Source organism: Arachis ipaensis, chromosome B09 (assembly GCF_000816755.2).
Source record: "Arachis ipaensis cultivar K30076 chromosome B09, Araip1.1, whole genome shotgun sequence".
In the NCBI taxonomy this organism is placed as follows: domain Eukaryota; kingdom Viridiplantae; phylum Streptophyta; class Magnoliopsida; order Fabales; family Fabaceae; genus Arachis; species Arachis ipaensis.
The window spans coordinates 42,746,493-42,769,983 of NC_029793.2; the positions used below are offsets into that span (position 1 = coordinate 42,746,493).

The 23,491-nt window shown below is 35.3% G+C and overlaps 1 protein-coding gene across 1 annotated transcript; it reads right to left on the bottom strand.

Moving 5' to 3' along the window:
- LOC107616796 (probable inorganic phosphate transporter 1-7) lies at positions 8,798 to 9,652 on the bottom strand. The gene has a single exon (XM_016318716.2). It carries the CDS (start codon positions 9,442 to 9,444, stop codon positions 8,905 to 8,907), a length of 540 nt encoding a protein of 179 aa, XP_016174202.1. The 5' UTR covers positions 9,445 to 9,652; the 3' UTR covers positions 8,798 to 8,904.

Genomic DNA, 23,491 nt, shown 5'->3' on the forward strand with positions numbered 1-23,491 from the left:
TAAGTGCTTGGCGTTACTTTTATAATATATATAATTATTTACCCTAATAATATTAAAGGAGAAGTTGCCCTAGTGAAAGATCAACACTCCTTTATCTCAAAGTCTCCAAGCTTGAGCCACACCGGTTTAAATATGTTCTGTTTGAACCGAATTGACTGGTTTAAGATGAGTCAAACCATTTTTTGCGAGTCAATTGCAGGAACAGTTAAAAGAGTTATCCAAACCGGTTTAAAGTCCAATTCACTGATTTTTTCGACCGATCTAATCCAGGTTTAATAACTATGGAATTTATCCAAATAAACTTTTAATTGGTGGGGGCTTAACCCCTTCATTTAATGAAAGAATTTCATTTAATGAAAAAATAAAGGACCATCAACTTATAGAATATTACTTCTGGAAATATTATTATACTCTATATCTTAATTAATTAACATAATAGCTCTTAGTAAAAGTATGAACGATTCAACTTTTAATAAGATGTGAGTCCTACAAAAAATATTGTAGGCAATAAAAATAACTTCAATAAGAAATTATATAGGAGTAGCAAATGGAATAACCTGTCCTGTCATGTCTCATTTGTCACTCTTAAAATTACATTAAATTTTTATTTATGACTTATTTGTTATAAAAAATAATACCAAATTTATTTTTGTGTCATAAAGAGTAATATGGACTAAAAATATCTCTTTTTTTTCAAATAGAAAGAGAAACATTATAAAATTGCTATATGTATTTAAGTAAGTCCTCTTTTAATTGTCAATGCTTCTACCTATTTTGAAGATGGATATTTTTTTAGAGAAATTGATAGTATAGTGCAAAATTTTTCTCTCCTCCTGTGATTTTGATAAGTCATTTTTCACACCGTCATACTTTAGGCCTTAAACAAGATTTTTTACATAAGTGTTTCTTTCATCCTTAGCAATCATATTATGCAATATAATGCATGCTCTTATTATGTTTACAAGATTTTTTGCCATTTTTGGTATTGTGCAAATAGCTTGCGCTTCTCCCCTTGTGATTTTGACATTGATTAATGTTTCCCATTCAAGATAGATATTATACGCTAAATGGTATCCCACATTATAATCATTATTATTAATAATATGATTTGCCTATGGAGTCCATAATATCATCGAACATTGATAAACGGTCTAACACCTTGATATCGTTATTTGAACCAAAAACTCAAAAACATACATGTCATATCTAAAAGTATGAAGATGTCACAATCTCAAGTACTATAGTTGCAACTCCATGATAACCAATCATGTAAATATCTTTTCACTCCTTTAGACAATTTTTTCATTGCCAATGCATGTATGTAGGCGATGCCATCCAACATGCCAAGAAAATCATGAGCCTCCATTTGTAGCAACTATTATATATCATTTGAATTTGGTTTTCACAAGTGTTCAATCTTGAACATTAAAATTATTCCTTCAATAAATTTTTTCAAGTATTTAATTGTGATGTTTTCTCCTTTGCATACATAACCATTGACAATATCAGCTTTCACTCCATATGTTAACATCTACATCACTACAGTGCATTTTTGCAATGGTGATTAATCTTTTCTTCCAGTAGTATCGATTTTCTATTGAAAATACAGATAAAAACATTTGAGAGGACGTTAACTATCAGAAAAAATACATATCTTTTCGTTCAAAACCTTTATCGAAAAATTTCAGCATGATACACCGGTCTTCTGTAAAGTAACTTTTGAAAAGGAGATCATGTCTTACTTTTTGATCTCTATTGATCCACCTACAAGGAGTGAAAGAGGATCTCTTGGCATATTAGTTTGGTGTGATATCAAGATCTTCATATTCTGATATCTATGATTATGTTATTTTGACAAAAAAAATTTTATCATACAAAGCTTTATTAAACAACTCATCAAATCCCTTATTGTTTTCATAAGAGTTTCTAATCATTTGTTGAAATATTTTTTTTAGTAGTTTTATAGGGTGAGAAACTAAATTTAGAGCAGTGTCTAGGAAATTTAAATGAATAATAATTGATACTTATAAGTAAGGGTGGCAAATCAGGCCGGCTTGTCCCACCAAAACTCGCCCAAATATGGGGCGGGCCGGCGCTCTCTGCCAAATTGATATGAGTTTAACTTGCTACCCCGCCCCACTAAAGGGCAGATTGGCGGGTTGAAGGGCCGAGCCACCTCTTTGTTTTTTTTTAATTAAAAAAGACCCCAAAATAACATGATTCTAGATTTCAAATATATTTAAATCACAATATTAACAATAAAAATTTAATAAGTCTCAAACACAACAATAATAAAACATAAGGTCATACACACATAATCTATACACAAATCCATATCAAATAATCAAATTATATTTAAAACAAAACACACAACATAATTTATAAATTAACACACAAATTAGTTGTCAACTTTCAAATCAATATACTTTGAATCTGCTCTGAAAGTTGAAACACCGCTCTTTTTAATGTCTTCTGCAACTTTAGATCTCTTTTCGTTTTTAGAATTTTGTGTTAGATTTCCACCATCAAACTCCATGGAGATAGAGTTATCCATTACAGAATCTATAACTCAACCTAAATAACATAATAATATCTAAAATAGTAACTATTAAGTATTAACTACATCATGAATAACTAAATCAATTATAGAATAACAGTAAGAAAATCTTCAAACAAAATCAGAAATAGTAATAAAATAGAATCAGTAACCAATAATAAACATAATCAATAATCAAATAGAATCATTAAAGCATCAAACATCCCTCCCACAAATAGAAAAATAAAAATAATAAACAAATAGCTTACTAGTTAACAGAGGAGGAGCTTGCCACTGCGAGAGAGCCAGATACAAACAGTGAAAAAGGGAAGACGAGAGTACCATCGCAAATGTCAGGAAAACGTGCTGCCACCGAGAGGCAGAGATGTGAAGGAGGATCTCATGCCGTAGCAAATGTGAGGGAGTCAGAGACGACGAGAGGCAAAGCCGTGAGAGAGGAGAGACAAGCGTGCTGCAGCGAATGTAAGGGAGATAAAGATGATGAGAGAAAGAGCTGTGAGATAGGAGAGTCGAGCACACCGCTGCGAATGTGTGAGCGAATCCCTGCTGCCGCCGTCGATGCTTTGAAAATGAGAAAGAGCTTGAGAGATGAGAGTGAACAGGGAGGCAGGGAGCTCAGGGTCAGGGAGGGGGAGGTTGTGTTCAGTCACTTTAGTGTTTGTGTGAAACCCGAATTTCAATTTGTGTGAAATCCTAAAATAATCTTTAAAAAGAGATGGCAGCCCGCCCCGCGGTTTCGGCTGGTTCAAAATCTCATCTAACCCGTATTTTTTAGCGGTTTGATCCAGCGGGGTTCGACCCATTTTGCCACCTCTATTTATAAGTCTTTCCGCAACAACTAGCTAATTCCTAACTTCTACTTTTGCAACAACTATTTTATAATGGCTAGTTTTGGAATGACTAATTTGTAACGACTAGTTATAACAACTAATTTGATATAGTTGTGAGGCAACAACTCTTGTTCCTTTATAGTCACTTGAATTTATAGCTCTTTCTCCTTAACTGCATAATTTTTTTCCTATGTTCCTTCTCCTCTTTTCTTTCCTTTTTTCTATCCAATAGCTCCTTTTTCCTAGCATTCTTAATATCCTCCATGAGATATACTTTTAAGAATAAAGTACTGAATTAGTCCCCTACATTTGGGCGTAATCCTATTTTTGTTCTTAAGGTTTAAAGTATCCTATTTGAATCCAAAAAAGTTTTATTTAGCTTCAATATAATCCCACCGTGAGGTCAAAGTTAAATAATTAATGGAATGTCCTACATGAGCAGTACAAGAATAAAGTCGATAATCTGGAGAACAAGTACAAGCTCCAAAGACACAAAATCAACCATGAATGCATCAATACATTTATTTATCATTTTTTTATAATTTAAATGAAATATTTTCTATAGAACTAAGGAGAATGATAAATAAATATATTGATGCATCTACGGTTGATTTTGTGCCTCTGGAGGTTGTACTTGTTCTCCAAATTATCGTCCTTATTCTTGTGCCGCTGTTATATAGGATATTCTATTAATTATTTGAATTTGACCTCACGATGGGACTAAATTGAAGCTAAATAAAACTTTTTTGCATTCAAATAGGATACTTTAAACCTTAAGGACCAAAACAGGATTACGCCCAAACGTAGGGGACTAATTTAGTACTTTACCCTATTTTTAAACCATTGATATTTTTTTCTCACCCTTCTATGATCCTTGTGGACAAACGGAAGAGCCCACACCAATTTCTTTAGTCAATGGTGTTTTTGAATTAGATGATAATAAGTATGCTCTAATTGCACTAATTTTGGTTCTCTTAGAAGTTCCACTTTAAGTTGGTAGTTAGATTTTTCATTTTCTTCCAAACGAAGCATATTTGAATGTTTCTTAAAAGTGAATTTTTATCATAATTTATGGAATAGAGATTATAGAAAAACACTTTAATATCTTCAAAGTTCGAACCACTCCTTATATTTCGAGTAGCTTGATCGTAGAAACTAGAAAATTGTGCAACTGTCTTATTAATTTTATACCATTGTTTCTTAGTTGTAATTGTCCCCTTTTTCATGTCAGCGTTAAATTTTTCACAGAAGCCGTTAATTTAATTCCAAAATATTTCACTTTTTTGGATGGTACCAATTATAGGATCTGTTGATAAATTCAACAATGCACTAATCAACATATCATCCTCTTCTCATTGCTAGTGTTGGATGCTATCTTGTTTACGATTTTTAATTTTGTTATCGTTGAGGCCTATAGCATCTAATACACACACAAGAGTTGACAACATTCGCATATTGCGAATTTGGACTCAAATGTATTGGAGTTTGAGTCGATGGGTTAAAAGAACTACCAACACCAACTGAGTCATGTATTGAAGCACTGAATTGAGTTGAAAATAACATTATGAATATTGGATTTATATTTTCGATCGATAGGCTAAATATAGTTAGGGATGAATAATGAGATGTTTGTGAATTTTAATTATGTGGTTGAAAAATGAAAAATTAACAATTATAAGAAACTTGAAAATTAAAATTATAAAAATTTTGTGAGTTTAGAATTTGAAATGTATTTAGTAGTATGAAATTTTGATTTGGATTTTGAGAGTTTGAAAGTGGTATTTGAATTTTAAAAATATTTTGCAAATAATTAAAAACAAGAGTTGAATTAATTTGGAATATTTTTTGAACGCTAAAAAATATTAGTTTTTGTTAGAAAAGTTTAAATTTAAAAAAAAAAATTAAAAAAATTGCGAAAAAAATGTATGTAAATATTATTTACAGAGTAACAAAATATTATGTTATTCTTTCCAACCGTCTTTTCCAATTTTTTAAAAATATTTTGATTATGTTATTGCTTCTACATTCCAATCGTCTTCTCTAATATTTACTATCGAGTATATATTTTTATTTAACTTTTTTTTAAATTATGTTGATATGTGGTTAGTAGATATTAGATATTTGTAACAAATTTAAATGTCTCTTATTTTGGCTTAGGGATGCACATAACGGTCTGGTCCGAAGATTCAATTCGGACCAAAATATTTTGAGACTAACTTGGTATGATTTTACTAAATTTATAATCGGATAAGGATCTTAAAAATAAATTTGGACATTATTTAAAGTTAAATTCAGGTCAAGGCGAACCCAATTTTACCTGACTCATATGCTTCTTAGAAGACTGTATGTTTTTTTCTATTTTATAAATAAGTGCATCATAATTTTTTGACATTAAATTTATCAAGATCTGAATTTCACTCAATTTAGATTCGATTTTAATATAGCCCGAAAATAGTGTGATTTTATCGGGTCTAGAACTGAATAAAAATCTAAAAAATAGATTCGGTCATTATGTAAGGCCGAATTTAAATCAAGACAAATCCGACTTCATGTGACTCCACGTGCACTCCTAATCAAGCCGCTTGTTGCCTTGGTTTTTGAACAAAAAACCGGCTTCTCTCTTTTCTAAGAGGAGAAATTTACTTTTCCTCTTATACAACATTAAATTGGAATTCTCTTTTCTATCATCTGTGGTGTTCTAAACAAGGTTCTGAAAACCGGTCGAACTGCGAACCGCTATCAATTACGATTCGGACAGAAGGCAAAACCGGCAAATTTCAAAACCGCCATTGGATCGTTGAACCGGCCAAGAACCGGTCGGTCGAACCGAACCATGACCCGACCAATTTTTGAATCTTAACAAAAACGCTGCGTTTCGCTATGTAGGGATGGCAACCCTAAGTTCTATAACCCCTCTTCCTTCTAGTCTTCAGCCTCCACAACGCGAAGCAGCAGTCCAGAGTCCAGACTCTAGCCCCAATTCATCTCAACCTCATCGAAGCCGCCGACGCATGTCCGTCCAGTCACCACCGCCGTCCCAACTTCGAGCTTCGAAGGCAACGGCGCAACGTCTGTCCAGCCACCACCGTTTGAGCTTCGAAAATCGAATCCACTGTCGCCAGTCTGGCCTCTTGCCTCCGTCGCGCAGTCACTTCCTGCCGGTGCCAGCTCTGTTCTACACCACCACGTCGGCCACTGTCCCCAGCCACTTTCACACCCTCGCCAGCTCTGCCCTGTTCCATCCTTCCAGGATCCAGCTTCTAGCCTAGGTATTAATTTTTTTTGTAATAATAATGTTGAATAATTGATTTATGTTACTCTGTTACTGCCTTTTTTAATTTTTGAATGTGAAATTGTGAAGGAAAATCAAATAATTGATTTTGTGTTGTTGAATATTGCTAAAAATAGATTTGATACTCTGTTGCTGCTTTTTTTAATTTCTGAATGTGAAATTGTGAATAGAAATCAAATAATTGATTTTGTGTTGAAATTATTACTAAAAATGGATTTGTTATTCTATAGCTGTCATTGGAGCCATTCACACACCACTTTGGCCAAGCTCTCTGCTAAAAGGCAAGAAGTTCTTTCTCCAGCAGGCAACATTGTTGAACAGGTCAATAATACACCAAAGTATTAATCTTGGGAGCTTCTTTTAACTTTTTTTCATCTGGGGTGGTGTTGTGATTGTTGTTGATGATGTTGAGGCTTTTTTTTTTTGCAGACTATTGTTCAAATCAGAGTGGTGTTGGGCTGCTGGCATTTGTTGGGGGAGAATAGAGCACTGCAAGGTTACTCATCTGCACTGAGGATTGCTCAGCAGTGGCTCCGAAAAGAGCATGGTTGTGTCCCTCATAGAGAGATTCTATCAGGTAAACTTAAAAGTTACAATTTCTCAATTTGAGTGATGGCTAAGTAAAGTTGCATTCTTGTTTAGTATGTAGTTTATTTGCTTGTCAAAAAATTTGGAACTGAAGTTATGCATATTAATCAAAAGCCATATGATATGGTATAGTATGTTATGTGACACTAATTAATTGAAGAAATTGTATGTAAGACAAGTTTTGTTAGATGGGAATGATGTTAAGAGTTTGAAGCTAAAATGGTTGAGGCAGCAAATAGGACTAGTGAATCAAGAATTGGCTTTGTTTGCGATAACAATTAGAGAAAACATGCTCTTAGAAAGATCTGATGCTGACCAAGTTGAGATTGAAGAAGCTACAAGAGTAGCCAATGCTCATTCTTTCATTATCAAACTTCCAGAGGGTTATGAAACACAAGTCAGCCAATATAGAGTTTCAATTTCTATTCTAATTTATTGGAATCAAAATTGTTTAATTTTTTGTATCATTGAAAATCTAGATGATGACTTGTAATTCTATGTTTAATTTTAGTTTTATAGTATATTTTGATAAGATCATATGGTTTTAGTCGATGACATTTCATGTAGTGTTTTAAATTTGGAAGATAGTTTAAGATATATATTAAACTATAATTATATTTTAAAATATTTATTTATAATTTAATTTAAAATAATTTTTTTAGTTAAATCACATTTAAACCAATTAGACTAATAAATCAGTAACTAAAACGGTTTGATTAGTCTAATTTTTATAACCTTGCCTATAAATAATTGTCCATTCTCTTCATTTCATTTGTGCTAACCAATTCTTTTTCCCTTCACTCTCTTTTCTTTCTGCTCCTCTCCCTCAAAACTCATTAAAGTTTCTCACATTCTTGCTGGTAAGTTCCTTTCATATCTAATTTCTAATCATATTCTTTTTCTCACTCTTTTACTCTTCTTGTTTAACTTTACTATGTATGCATACATTATGTGACTACATGTTCAGTAATCATCATTAGAGAAAGAAAATTGTGGTATGTTACATTAGCCAAATAAGCTTAGGTCGTTACTTGTCCTTTTGTTTTGAAGAATAACTGTTTTTGTGTAGTTTATTTGGGATTAGATAAAGCTATACATATACATGGCCAAACATAAACTTCAAGTACATTTTAGCACTTTCTTCACATGCCTATGACCTGTGTTGTATCTCCCTCATAATAAAGCTACTTGGCCGCATATACTACCATGTGGCCGGTGCACCATAGCCGGGAAAGTTCCCCAAGGTCTCCGCCGCAGTTAATGGCGTAGCCTTCATCGAAACACTTTTCGGTCAGCTCTTCTTTGGCTGGCTAGGTGACAAGCTCGGCAGAAAGAAAGTCTACGGCAGAAAGAAAGTCTACGGCATGGCTCTGCTGCTTATGGTGATTTGCTCTGTCGCATCCGGCCTCTCCTTCCGCTGGAACCAATGTCGATTATGATGACGCTCTGCTTTTTCCGGTTCTGGCTCGGATTCGGTATCGGAGGCAAACAAGAAAACTCGCGGCGCGTTTATAGCTGCCGTCTTGGTAATGTAGGGGTTTGGAATCTTGGCCGGAGGAATATTTGCAATCGTTATCTCATCGATATTCAAGGCGAAATTCGATGCTCCACCATATGAGGTTGATCATCCGGTAGGCTCAACTGTTCCAAGAGCAGATTTTGCGTGGTGAGTAACTCTCTGCAGTACAGTATGTCAGTGCAGCGGGAAGAGCCCCAACCATAAGAATTACTCTCCACGCAAAATCTGCTTCTGGAACAGTTGAGCCTACCGGATCGACCTCAAATGGCGGAGCATCGAATTTCGCCTTGAATATCGATGAGACAACGGTTGCAAATATGCCTCCGGCCAAGATTCCAAACCCACCGGAAAAAGCATAGCGTGTCATAACTGACTTTGGTTCCCGACCAAACGAGAGGCCGGAAGCGACAGAGCAAATCGCCATAAGCAGCAGAGCCATACCGTAGACTTTCTTTTTCTCGAGCTTGTCACCTAGCCAGCCAAAGAAGAGCTGACCGAAAAGTGTTTCGATGAAGGCTACGCCATTAACTGCGGTGGAGACATTGGGGGGCAACGTTTCCGGCTTTGGTGCACCGTCCACCAGGTAGTATATGCGGACAAGTAGCTTTGTTACGAGGGAGATACAAAACAGGTCATAGGCATCCGTGAAGAAACCCATTCCTGTCACGATAATTGCTGTAAAGTGATAGAATTGTGTCTTAGCTGCATCAAGTGCATTTAGCACTTGAAGTTTGATCTTTGGTTCTCCAAATTAAACAGAAGACTCCCCCAATTACATATACATGGCCAAAGATCTTTGGAAGAGATATCAGGTGAGCATGAGCAAGAAGATGAGCTTGGAAATGAGGTATAGTTGTGTTGTTTGACGCAATTAGGAAAAAAATGAGAATAAATTAGATTTTCATAATTTGTTCTAGTTTATCACCAAACAGAATACAAGAACACAAAATTTTGTATTTCTGTCTATCAGTGTCTTCTCCTGTCCTGTTCTCAGTGTCTTGTCCTGTCCTATTCTTAGAAACAAACGCAGCCTAAAAGTTGAATAAGAGTTTTACATGGACTGCCAACATCTCAAAAAGAATTTTATAAGGCTTTGAACTCTTTTATCATATTAGCTAATTTTTATGGTAATATTTTTTTTTTTAAAGTTTTATAGTTTATTATAAGAATAAGTACTATTTTGGTCTCTAAAATTCAAGAACAAAATCGAATTCGTCCTAAATCTTATTTTTTATTTAAAATCGTCCCCAACATTTTATTTGGTATTAAAATCGTCCTTTTGAATATTTTGTTTTTTAAATATCAAAAATACCCCATTTCTTCAAATACCCCCTTATCCCACTAACGTTTCACATATTCTAATTCTCCTCCTCTTTCTCCTGAACCCACCGAACCTGCTCCTCTTCCTCATGAGCATCCTTGCATGTGTTGTTGCATGTGTTCAAAGGAAAAACCACGGTAGAAATCTGCCATTGAGGACTCCTCCGCTCCGTCGAGATTGACGGTCGCCCTCGCCTCGCCACGCCGCACCCTCGCCTCGCCGCGCCGCACCCTTGCCTCGCCTCGCCATTGAAGGACATCCTTTCCGCCATCGTCGTCCTCCTCTTCGGCGTCGGTCATGGCGCCGTCATCACTGTCACCATTTACCTTGTCGTCTGTCGACGACTCTCTCCGATGACCTTGCTGAGTCTACTTCGCTCTGGATCTCGTTTGTATCTCTCTATAATTGATTAAGTTTTTCATTTTTTTTAAAATTTGAATGCTTTGTTGTTGTTGTTGTTGTTGTTATTGTTGGATTTGAAAGATTTAATGTTGCATTTAAAACAAAAATTTTTGAAGCGTTGGAGATAGTGGTGAACGTTGAGGCTGAGATTCTCTGCTTCTCTGTTAGCGTTTGCAGAAACTTCTCTGCTTCCACTGGCGGCAATTTCCAAGAGCAACAGCGACGGCGGTTTCGATGGTGGTGGCCACGATTTTGAACTTCTCTCTCGCTCTCTCGTTTTCTCGCTTCTCCCTCTCTTCTCGACAGTCTCACTCTCTTCTCAATCTCTTTGAAATAAATGAGGGTGTTGATATTATTTGTGAATTTTTAAATTTAAATGTTATGTTGTGTTATGTTGTTGATGGATTAAAATGAACAGATATGAGAAGAGGAATAATTGTTAGTAATAAAGGTGGTGGTGGTGGTGGTGAACGATGTGATTAGACTAAGAAAAAATATAAGGGTATTTTTGTTCGATAAATGTTGAAAGAACGAATTTAGTACCAAATAAAACGTTGAGGTCAATTAAAAAAAAAAAAGATTAAAAACAAATTTAATTTTGACCATAAATCTTAGAGACCAAAATAATACTTAATCCTTCATTATATTAGTGTTTTTGTGAAGAGTTGGCCAACCGAAAAGAACTATCTGCAGAGAATTTTTACCATCAAAAGATCAAGAAAAATGTCAATGAATAAAGTGTCACAGAATAGAGCCATTGAGATGCTTACTCTTAAAAAAATACTATATATTATGAATCCTCGCGAGACTAATATCTAAAAAAAAAATCTCCTACCGAGAGTCAACACTTGAAAAAGAGTCACATAAAATTGGAGTTCTTCTATCATATAAACTAATTTTTGTAGCGATAGTTTTTTCAAAATCTTATAGTTCATTACGGCAACTTCGAATATTAATATATTATGTTCTAATTGTTTTAGTACGGTAGTAAATTAATAATGTATTGGATATTTTATTTTTTCAAATATAAATAATGATTTATTCCTTTTTTTTATTCTAGGATGTTGCCATAGATGCAATAATCCCAAGACCTGCAGATGGATATGATAGTTACTCTGTCTCACTGATTAGTGATTACTGTTGCTTTGAGATATGAGACCAGAGAAGACTTAGCTTGGACTCTGCTTTAATTTAACCTTTGTTTTTTCCTTTTTGTTTTTTCATTTGGAAAAGATTTAACCTCAATAACTCAAATATTTACATGAATTGTCAGATTTTACACTAGGTTGTCGCGGCTGATATTCCATATTCCTCAACTTTTATTTCTGCTTTTCATATTCTTTTGGGAGTGTGTGAGGGAACAGCCTCAGACACAATGCACCTCACTTTACCACATCTTAATCTAATGTGATGTAACTTACTTCCCAAACAACGCATTGGTATATCCAAGTTTTTCTTTTTCCTTTTCTAACATGAAGGAAAATGTGGTGTAAATATTGGTTTAAGGTATACCATATATAATTGATAGTTAATTAGTTATATTGCCTTAAATTTTATATCTGAATAAACGTGTTATAACTCAAATGACATATTTTTTTTTTTACATACAGATTTTAGGTTTGAGTTTCACTCTTAAATTTATAAAAAAAAATTAATTTTTAAAATTGTTTTATTTATTAAATCGGTACTTTATAATATTTTTATCAATGAATTACGGTAATCCATTACGAACATTTCGATTGAACTGCTGTTGGCAGAGTGGCATAACCGTATAAAGGAGAAGGACTATGTCAAATTATAAGAAGAATAATTTGTTTGTTTTGGTGAAAAAAGTAGTTAACTACGTGTGGGTGAAAAATATGAATACATATTTATATTTGGTAGTATGTACAAGAATAAATACAACATTATTTTATTTTGTTTTGAGTGTTATTTTTGTCACTTAATTTTCAAAAAGATATATAGAATACTAAAGGAGAGAATAAATTAAACCAGCTTAAAAATTGTAATACAGCAATAATAAAACTTAAAATCTTATTTCATTTATAAAAAGAAAAATTCTAATAAACAACTTTTTGAGAAAAAAAATAAAAAAATAAAAAATAAAAGGCTATGCAATGCAGATTGCGAAAACCCAAAATCTTACCGAAAGAATAGAGATATTAAAAAGAAAGTAATATTAAATTATTAATATTCATGCTCTTTAATTTGAGTTTGGCACAGACAATATTGACTGATGATGTTCTCATAACTTGATAGCTTTCTCGAACAACGATGCAAACATAAACATAACTGATTAGTATTGACATGATAAATATGGTCACCTGTAACAGTAACAGTAACAGCTCTATTCCTTGGCACGTTCTTATGATACAAAACTACTTTTTCAAGAAACAAATCAAAAGTGCATAAAGAAACGGATATATGTATGTATGTACTTAGGAAATTTTGAGGCTAATTTTTTTATATTTTATTTTAAAAAAAATAGATAAGCAATTTTTAATATTTTTAATTATTATTTGTTCAGCATAAATATTAAATTATTTTAACAAATAAATTTTATTAATTTAAATGTACAAATTCTAAAAAATATGGAGACAAATTATATTGATTTGTGTGTGGAAAATTTTAATAAATAGGGTAAAGTACTAAATTAGTCTCCTACGTTTGGGCGTAATCATGTTTTGGTTCTTCAAGTTTAAAGTGTCCTATTTGAATCCAAAAAAATTTCATTTAGCTTCAATTTAGTCCCACCGTGAGGTCAAAAATAAATAATTAATGAAATATCCTACATGACAGCAGTATAAGAACAAGGTCGATAATTTGGAGAATAAGTACAAGCTCCAAAGGCACAAAATCAACCGTAGATGCATCAATACATGTATTTAACATTTTTTTAGTTTTATAGAAAATATTTCATTTTAATTATAAGAAAAATGATAAATAAATGTATTGATGCATCCACGGTTGATTTTGTGTCTCTGGAGCTTGTACTTATTCTCTAGATTATTGACCTTGTTCTTATACTACTGTCATGTAGGACATTTTGTTAATTATTTATCTTTGACCTCTGGTGGGACTAAATTAAAGCTAAATGAAACTTTTTTGGATTCAAATAGGACACTTTAAATCTTAAGGACCAAAACAGAATTACGCCCAAACGTAAAAGACCAATTTAGTACTTTACCCTAATAAATATAAGTGTAAATTATATGTCTCTTGCGTACAAAATGTCTATAAATAAAGGTGTAAGTTATTACTAGTCAAATGCTGACTGAAAATAACAATATTTACTAATCATGTAGCATTGTTCTTGTTTTAGTATTGGTGAGTAACTCAGATATGGGATGATTTAGTATTTATCAAATTTATAGGGATGCCTGTGACAAATAATTCGCCAAGGGAGTATTGTAAGAAATTAATTTTTATTCATAAAAATAGAATCAACAAGAGACATATTGTCGATCCAATAAGGACATATGGTAGAAAAAAATATGATTTTAATTGCAAAAGTACAATTTTTAGGAGCATAATGTCAATCCAGAGTTTATTGTCAATTTTCAACTTTCTGTGAAAAACCATTCTATCCAATATGTGTGTGTTTCACACACTATTTTGCAATATCTATCAAAATAAAAATTGAAATTTTGAAGGCTCATTTTTTTAAATATGAAAAAGATTGGTGTATTTTTATTTAAAATGGGCTAATTAAGTGTAACTGCAGGTGGATAAATGCCATAGAGGGAGCAGGCCCAACACGCAAGTGGCATGTTGGACTAGCACACAGGACATGTATTCTAGCACAGAGGTTACATGTTGCAAGACGCAAGTTGCATTTTTCCCATGTGTTGTTTGGTGATTGAATGCTAATGCAATATGTGACCAGCGTGTTGAATGTTCTGTGTGTTACCTGAAAACTCTGCCTATAACACAAAGGTTGTTACTATTTTATTTTATTGTCAGGAGAGTTGTTTTAGTGTGTTGGTGGTGTAATGGAGGATAGCGCAAATATACTGGTGTATTACAACAGTGAGATTATACAAAATACACATGAGGATATGAGTTTTGTGTGTAAGAATCCGTTTTTTTTTTTGTTATTCCATGCACTATAACATTTGCAGAGCTGTAGTATAATAACTGTCAAAGTATAAAGAGTGATATTTTAAAGAAGGTAAGCAATATTTTGTACAGAAATTTCGTTACCGTATTCGACAGGCTAATACAGTTTGATACTATGTCCATCGTTGACAAAACAAGTATGCAACATATATTTCATATTCATTAGAAAACTCAAGTGCAACAGCCAAAGATTGAGTTGTATGTTGAGTTCAAACATATCATATAGATACGGATGAGATTCAACATGACTCAGACATAGAAGATGATAGAGCTTGAAGCATATGAAGGGATGAATAATGATAACGAAGAGAATTTTGAAGCTAACTATGACACCGGTGACAAGAACGAGGATGGTGACGAGGCAGGTCAAGCAGTCGTGCAAAATGTAGTAGTTCTATCCATAGATAGTCAACCCTTCAATGTTCTACCTTGTATGCGTAGTTTGGATCTTAATGCCATGCATAGACTGAAATTCACTAAATATGCAAACATAGATACGTGAATGAGTAATATATTTCTTTAATTTATAATTTGGATGGATTGATGAGCGACTGTAGGTATTGCTGTTCTGCAAGCACATGTTGTCTCCTGCATGCAAGCAAGACCAACACGCAGCCTACAAACTGACAACACACGACTTGCATGTTGATAAAGCTAGTCGCAACCTCTGAAAAAGTTAGTGAATGTTGGTTCCCAGGCGCCTGCAACTTGCATCCTGCGTATTGAGCAGAAGATGCCATGCATGCAGCAGGCTACCTGTGTGTTGTGTCAGGAATTTCTCTACAATTCTGAACGTCTACAATACTATATATCACCCTAAATGTCAATATTGAAGAGATACAGAAATTATTTTTCCAAATAAAAAATAATTTCTAATTTTGAACACTTTTCGCTTTATTTTCTCTTGTTATTCCTCAAAGATGATGGTTTGGTCCCAAAAACTTTTAGTGCTCATTAAAATAGTCTTTAATTTTTGAAAATAATTAAATTAGTCACTGAATTTATAAATTGTGAATTTTATTCGTCTCTAAGTCAACAACCGTTAATATTGTGTTGACATGAAATGTTACAGTGTAACATAGCATCCCCAATGATAAAGTAACGTGGCTAAGACTTTAATATGATAAAATAAGTATTCCAAACTGGTTAATTGAACAAATTTTAGTCTCTACACCAATATAAAACAAATTAGCAAGAAACTCAAAAATGGTATACAGAGCTACCATTCTTGATGAAAAGATTGCTAAGCTGCCTATAAAACTACCACGTTGGCTAAGTCCTATACACATCTTATTATAAATTGAAATGAGCTCAAGCCTTGATACAACCAAATAGGGATGGGATGCACCATTCAATTCTCCTCCAGGACTGATGCAACTACCCCAGAAACCATGGACAAAGGATGATGAAAATTCTTTTCTATGGATGTTTGCTATGATTCTAGGCTGCTTGACACACCATCTTGATCCTAAACTATTAGAGTTAGCCATATTAGACATCGCGTGAACCAGGTTATTGCCCTCTTGATAACCTCTATTTTACCATTTCAAATTGTACTAAAAGTTATGATGTTTATCACTTTCGTTGCACACTTTTTACATATTAAAATAATGCTTTTCAGGACTCTAATTCGTTAATTTTATTCTATTTGATGTTGTAATGTGTTCTTATTTGATATATTTTAGGTTTTAGGGGGCATTACTGATCTAAAAGATTGAAGAAAGCATGAGCAAGAAGGGATATGCATGAAGAAACTTAAGGATGTCCACTACTGCAAGGATGCATACGCATCATCTCATGCATATACACGATTTATGCTTATGCTCCACTTCATTCATATGCATTCTTGGCTGCACATGACTCATTAAAAATGCACGTGAGGTCGCGTTCCATACCCCAAAAGGCTCCTAAACATCAGATTCTTCAAGTATTTAAGAAGGGGATTCAAGAGAGAAGAGTAAGTAGAATTTAGGTTTAGTTTTACTATGTTCTAGTTAGGTTTTCTAGAGAAAGAGCTCTGATAAACCACTATTTTATGATTTATCTTGTGCTCAATTGAGTGGTTTTTATCAAGTCTTTACTCACTTATTCATATAATTTGCATAGTTTTACAATTCCTTCCTTATTCTGTGATATATGTGAAAACATGTTTCCTAGACCTTAAAAATGTTAATTATCCTTTATTACCATTCGATGCCGTGATCTGTGTGTCAAGTATTTTCAAGCTTTATAGGGCAGGAATGGCTTAGAGGACAGAAAGAAAACATGCGAAAGTGGAAGGAATGCGCGAAAATGAAGTTTTGAAGAAAATGACAGTGACGCGCACGCATGGACGACGCAGATGCGTGCCTAGCACAAAGCACAAGCGATGCGTACGCGTGACTAACACGCACGCTTGACAAGGAAAATTTCCAAAAGACGCGCATGCGTGACTGACACGCACGCGTGACAGACGCCACGTGCAGAAAGTTGCAGAATTCGCCCCTAGCGATTTCTGGGCTCCTTTTCGGTCCAAATCCAAGCCCAGAAACACAGAATAGAGACTACATAATGGGAGAATCAACAATTCATCAATCATTCATTCATAATTCACAATTTTAGGGTTTTAGATGTAGTTTTGTAGAGAGAGAGGCTCTCTCCTCTCTCTAGGTTTTAGGATTTAGGATTTCTCTTAGTTTTAGGATTGTTTCTCCTCAATTCTAGGTTCAATGTTCCTTTAATTTATGTTCTCTTCTACTTTTATTTATTCTATTACTTTAGTTTGTTTATTTTCTCAATATTGGTTTATGAACTCGATGTTAATTTGATTCTCTACTTAATACAACTCGAGGTATTTCAGATTTAAGATTGCTTTCTTCAAATTCATGTTATTGATGCTTTTAATTTAATTTAGATTTTTTCCCCTTCGCTTTGGTTGAGTAATTGGTGACACTTGAGTTATCAAACTCAGTTGTTGATTGAAAATTAGAATTTGCTGATTGATTTGGATCCCTCTAAAGCTAGTCTTTCCATAGGAGTTGACTAGGACTTGAGGAATCCCATTGATTAGTCCACTTGACTTTTCTTTATTTAGTAAGGGTTAACTAAGTGGGAGCAATAAACAATTCTCATCACACTTGATAAGGATAACTAGGATGGGATTTTCAGTTCTTATACCTTGCAATGGTTTTCATGATAATTAATTTACTTTAATTCTTGCAACTTACTTTTTCTTGTTCCCTAATACAAAAACCCAAAATGATACTTTTTCATAATCAATAATAAATCATACTACCCTGCAATTCCTTGAGAGACGACCCGATGTTTCAATACTTCGGTTATTAAATTTTATTGGGTTTTTTTACTTGTGACAACCAAACTTTTGTACGAAAGGATTATTGATTGGTTTAGAAACTATACTTGTAACAAGAATTTATTTGTGAATTTCTTTACTGGGAAAAAATCCGATCGTTCAAAATGGCGCCGTTGCCGGGGAATTGCAACTGTGTGCCTTATTATTGGTTATTGTAAATATTTGTTTTTGCTTGTTTATTTGTTTTTATTTTTGTTTTTAATTTTCATTAGTTACTATGAATTCTCTTCCTTGTCGCTTTGAGTTTGGTTCTAATGTTGTTGTAAAGAATGGAAGCTATAACAGGAACATGCATCAAGGTCGAAACAATCAAAGATGGAAGGAGCCACGAGGATTTGATCAACCCTTTCGGCAACAACACCTTCCAAGGTACCATGGACAACGACCATTCTATAATGCATGCCAAGACAATAGTTATGGTGGACCTTTTCGTGACAACCAACCCCCACCAAATTACTATGGTCAAGAACCATTCCGAGGTGCGTACCAAGATGATAGATATGGTGGACCCCCTTGTAGTTCCCAACAAGCCCCACCCTATGCTTATGAACCACCTCCACAACATACCTTTGAACCACTGGTGCACAAAATTGTGATCTCGACTGTGCCAACAACTTGGTACGCACGATCGTAATCTCAACTCTTTTACACAACTTCGCACAACTAACCAGCAAGTGCACTGGGTCGTCCAAGTAATACCTTACGTGAGTAAGGGTCGATCCCACGGAGATTGTCGGCTTGAAGCAAGCTATGGTCATCCTTGTAAATCTCAGTCAGGCAGATTCAAATGGTTATGAGATTTTGATAATTAAAATAGAAATAAAACAGAAAATAAGATAGAGATACTTATGTAATTCATTGGTGGGAATTTTAGATAAGCGTCTGAAGATGGTTTGTTGCTTCTGAACTTCTACTTTTCTACTGCCTCCTTCCGACCATGCGTTACCTCCTTCCATGGCAAGATGTATGATCCTCTCGGATGAAAACGAATCCATATGTGCTGTCACTGCACGGCTAATCATCTGTCGGTTCCCGCTAGCGTCGAAATAGAACCATTGTTCTTTTGCACACTGTCACTTGTGCCCCACATTCGCAGGTTTGAAGCTCGTCACAGTCATCCCTTCCCAGATCCTACTCGAAATACCACAGACAAGGTTTAGACTTTCCGGATCCTGGATCCTACTCGGAATACCACAGACAAGGTTTAGACTTTCCGGATCCCAGGAATGGCTGCCAGTAATTCAAGTCTATACCACGAAAGTTCTAATCTTAGATTAGAAACCCAAGAGAATATACTCCAGCTGTCGTCCAATGACTACGTTGAACATCATGTAGATCGCTTTGTGGTTGTCAGGCACGCGACCTTGGCTAAGCGAGTAACGAAGATTGGGTGATTGTCACGGGTCACCCCTTCATTCTGACTTAACTGAACTAAGTATGAGAGTATATTTTGGAGAAGAAGTAGGCGTGAATTGAATAGAAAAATAGTAGTAATTGCATTAATTCATGAAGAACAGCAGAGTTCCACACCTTAATCTATGGGTGTAGAAACTCCACCGTTGAAAATACATAAGTGAAAATAGGGTAAGCATGGCCGAATGGCCAGCCTCCCATGGAGGTCTCAAAGTGTAAAAGTTACATCATATGGTCCAAGATGTAAAATAAATCTCTAAAAGTAGTTTTTATACTAAACTAGTTACTAGGGTTTATAGAAAATGAGTAACTAAGTGCAGATAGTGCAGAAATCCACTTCTGGTTCCCACTTGGTGTGTGCTTGGGATGAGCATTGAAGTTTTTTCGTTCTTAGGCTGTTCCTGGAGTTAAACGCCAGCTTTGGTGCCAGTTTGGGCGTTTAACTCCTATTCTGGTGCCAGTTTGGGCGTTTTACGCCAAGATGTTTTAGGCTGACTTTGAACGCCAGTTTTGGCCATCAAATCTCGGGAAAAGTATGGACAATTATATATTGCTGGAAAGCCCAGGATGTCTACTTTCCAACGAAATTGATATCGTGCCAATTGGGTTTTTGTACCTCCAGAAAATCCATTTCGTGTGCAGGGAGGTCAGAATCTAACAGCATCTACAGTCCTTTTTCAGCCTCTAAATCAGATTTTTGCTCAGGTCCCTCAATTTCAGCCAGAAAATACCTGAAATCACAGAAAAATACACAAACTCATAGTAAAGTCCAGAACTGTGATTTTTGAATAAAAACTAATAAAAATATAATAAAAAGTAATTAAAATATATTAAAAACTATGTAAAAACAATGGCAAAAAGGGTATAAATTATCCGCTCATCACAACACCAAACTTAAATTGTTGCTTGTCCCCAAGCAACTGAAAACAAAATAGGTTAAAAAAAAGAGAATATACAATGAATTCCAAACTTATCAATGAAGATTAGCTTCAATTAGATGAGCGGGACTTGTAGCCTTTTTGCCTCTGAACAGTTTTAGCATCTCATTTTATCCTTTGAAGTTCAGAATGATTGGCATCTATAGGAACTCAGAATTCAGATAGTGTTATTGATTCTCCTAGTTCAGTATATTGATTCTTGAACACAGTTACTTTATGAGTCTTGGCCGTGACCCTAAGCATTTTGTTTTCCAGTATTACCACCGGATACATAAATGCCACAGACATATGACTGGGTGAACCTTTTCAGATTGTGACTCAGCTTTACTAGAGTCCCCAGTTAAAGGTGTCCAGTACTCTTAAGCACACTCTTTTTGCTTTGGACCACGACTTTAACCGCTCAGTCTCAAACTTTTCACTTGACACCTTCACGCCACAAGCACATGGTTAGGGACGGCTAGGTTTAGCTGCTTAGGCCAGGATTTTATTCCTGTGGGCCCTCCTATTCATTAATGCTCAAAGCCTTGGATTCTTTTTTATTACCCTTGCCTTTTGGTTTAAAGGGCTATTGGCTTTTTCTGCTTGCTTTTTCTTTTTCTTTCTGTTTTTTTTTTGCCACTTTTTTTTCTGCAAGCTTTTGTGTTCTCTACTTTTTCTTGCTTCAAGAATCAATTTTATGATTTTTCAGATTATCAATAACATTTCTCCTTTTTCTTTATTCTTTCAAGAGCCAACAATTTTAACATTCATAAACAACAAATTCAAAATTATGCACTGTTCAAGCATTCATTCAGAAAACAAAAGGTATTGCCACCACATCAAAATAATTAAACTAATTTCAAGATAGAATTCGAAATCATGCACTTCTTGTTCTTTTGCAATTAAAAACATTTTTCATTTAAGAAAGGTGATGGATTTATAGACATTCATAGCTTTAAGACATAGACACTAGACACTAATGATCATGTACTAAAGACACAAACATAGACAAAACATAAAGCATAATTTTTGAAAAAATAGAAAATAAAGAACAAGGAAATTAAAGAACGGGTCCACCTTAGTGATGGCGGCTAGTTCTTCCTCTTTGACAATTCCAACTGAATTGCATAGGTGACAAATGAGATGAGGGAAGGCTAACCTTGCCAAAGTAGAGGGCTTATCCGCCACCTTGTAGAGTTCTAGGGATATGATCTCATGAACTTCTACTTCCTATCTATTCATGATGCTATGGATCATGATAGCCCGGTCTATTGTAACTTCATACCGGTTACTAGTAGGAATTATAGAGCGTTGGATGAACTCCAACCATCCCCTAGCCACGGGCTTGAGGTCAAGCCTTCTTAGTTGAACCGGCTTGCCTCTTGAATCTCTCTTCTATTGAGCTCCTTCCACACAAATGTCACTAAGGACTTGGTCCAACCTTTGATCAAAGTTGACCCTTCTAGTGAAAGGGTGAGGATCTCCTTGCATCATTGGCAAGTTGAATGCTAACCTCACATTTTCCAGACTAAAATCCAAGTAGTTCCCCCGAACCATTGTGAGCCAATTCTTTGGGTTCGGGTTCACACTTTGGTCATGGTTCTTAGTGATCCATGCATTGGCATAGAACTCTTGAACCATTAAGATTCCAACTTGTTGAATGGGATTGGTGAGGATTTCTGAACCTCTTCTTCGAACTTCATTTTGGATCTCCGGATATTCACTCTTTTTGAGCATAAAGGGGACCTCGGGAATCATCTTTTTCTTGGCCACAACTTCATAGAAGTGGTCTTGATGGACCTTTGAGATGAATCTCTCCATCTCCCATGACTTGGAGGTGGAAGCAATTGTCTTCCCTTTCCTCTTTCTAGAGGTTTCTCCGGCCTTTGGTGCCATTAGTGGTTATAGAAAAATAAAAAGCTTAAGATTTTCCCACACCAAACTTAGAAGATTTGCTTGTTCTCGTGCAAAAGAAGAAAGAAAGGAGTAGAAGAAGAAGAAATGGAGGAGATGGAGGGGGGGTATGTGTTTCGGCCAAGAGGGAGAGAAGTGTGTATGTTGTGTGAAAATGAAGGTGGCAAGGAGGGGTATTTATAGGGTAAGAGAGAGAGGGATTTCGGTCATGTGGGGTTGGGTTTGGGAGGAAAGTGGTTTGAATTTGAATGGTGAGGTAGGTGGGGTTTAATGATAGATGGATGTGAGTGGTGAAGAGGTTGTGGAGAAGAGGGTAGGATTTGATAGGTGAGGGGTGTTTGGGGAAGAGTTATTGATGGGATTGGTCAATGGTGTTTGGGGAAGAGTGTTATAGAAAGGTGTGAAGAGGAGAGAAAAAGAAGTGGGGTAGGTGGGGATCCTGTGGGGTCCACAGATCTTGAGGTGTCAAGGAATTTGAGTCCCTGCACCATTCTGGCATTTAAACGCCCATTCTGTGCCAAATCTGGCATTTAAGGCCAGCTCTGCTACCTTTCATGGCGTTAAACGCCAGCTCTACTATCTTTCCTGGCGTTAAACGCCACTCTGCTGCCCATTTCCGGCGTTAAACGCCAGCCAGATGTCCATTTCTGGCGTTTAACGCCAGCCTGTGCCAGACAGCCCTTTCTGGCATTAAACGCCCAGAGTGCTACCCATTCTAGCGTTTAACGCCCAGAATGCTGCCAAGCTGTGCGTTAAACGCCCATTCTGCTATCCTTACTTGCGTTTAAATGCCAGTAAGCCTGTCATCCAGGGTGTGCTATTTTTCATGCTGTTTTTCATTTTGTTTTTGATTTTTCAGTTGTTTTTGTGACTTCACATGATCATCAACCTAAAGAAAACATAAAATAACAATGGAAAATAAATAAATATAATTAAATAACATTAGGTTGCCTCCCAACAAGCTTTTCTTTAATGTCAATAGCTTGACAGTGAAGCTCTTATAGAGCTTCACAGAGACTCAGAGCTTTAATGGTGGCCTCCCAACACCAAACTTAGAAGTTGAGTGTGGGGGCTCTGTTTGACTCTGTATTGAGAGAAGCTTTTCATGCTTCCTCTCCATGGTTATAGAAGAAGATCCTTGAGCCTTAAACACAAGGTAGTCTTCATTCAATTGAAGGACTAACTCTCCTCTGTCCACATCAATCACAGCTCTTACTGTGGCTAGGAAGGGTCTTCCAAGGATGATGGATTCATCTTCATCCTTCCC

Bases quoted from the DNA above. Each gene is read 5' to 3' on its own strand.
- LOC107616796 (XM_016318716.2), bottom strand. From the start codon at position 9,444: ATGGGTTTCTTCACGGATGCCTATGACCTGTTTTGTATCTCCCTCGTA.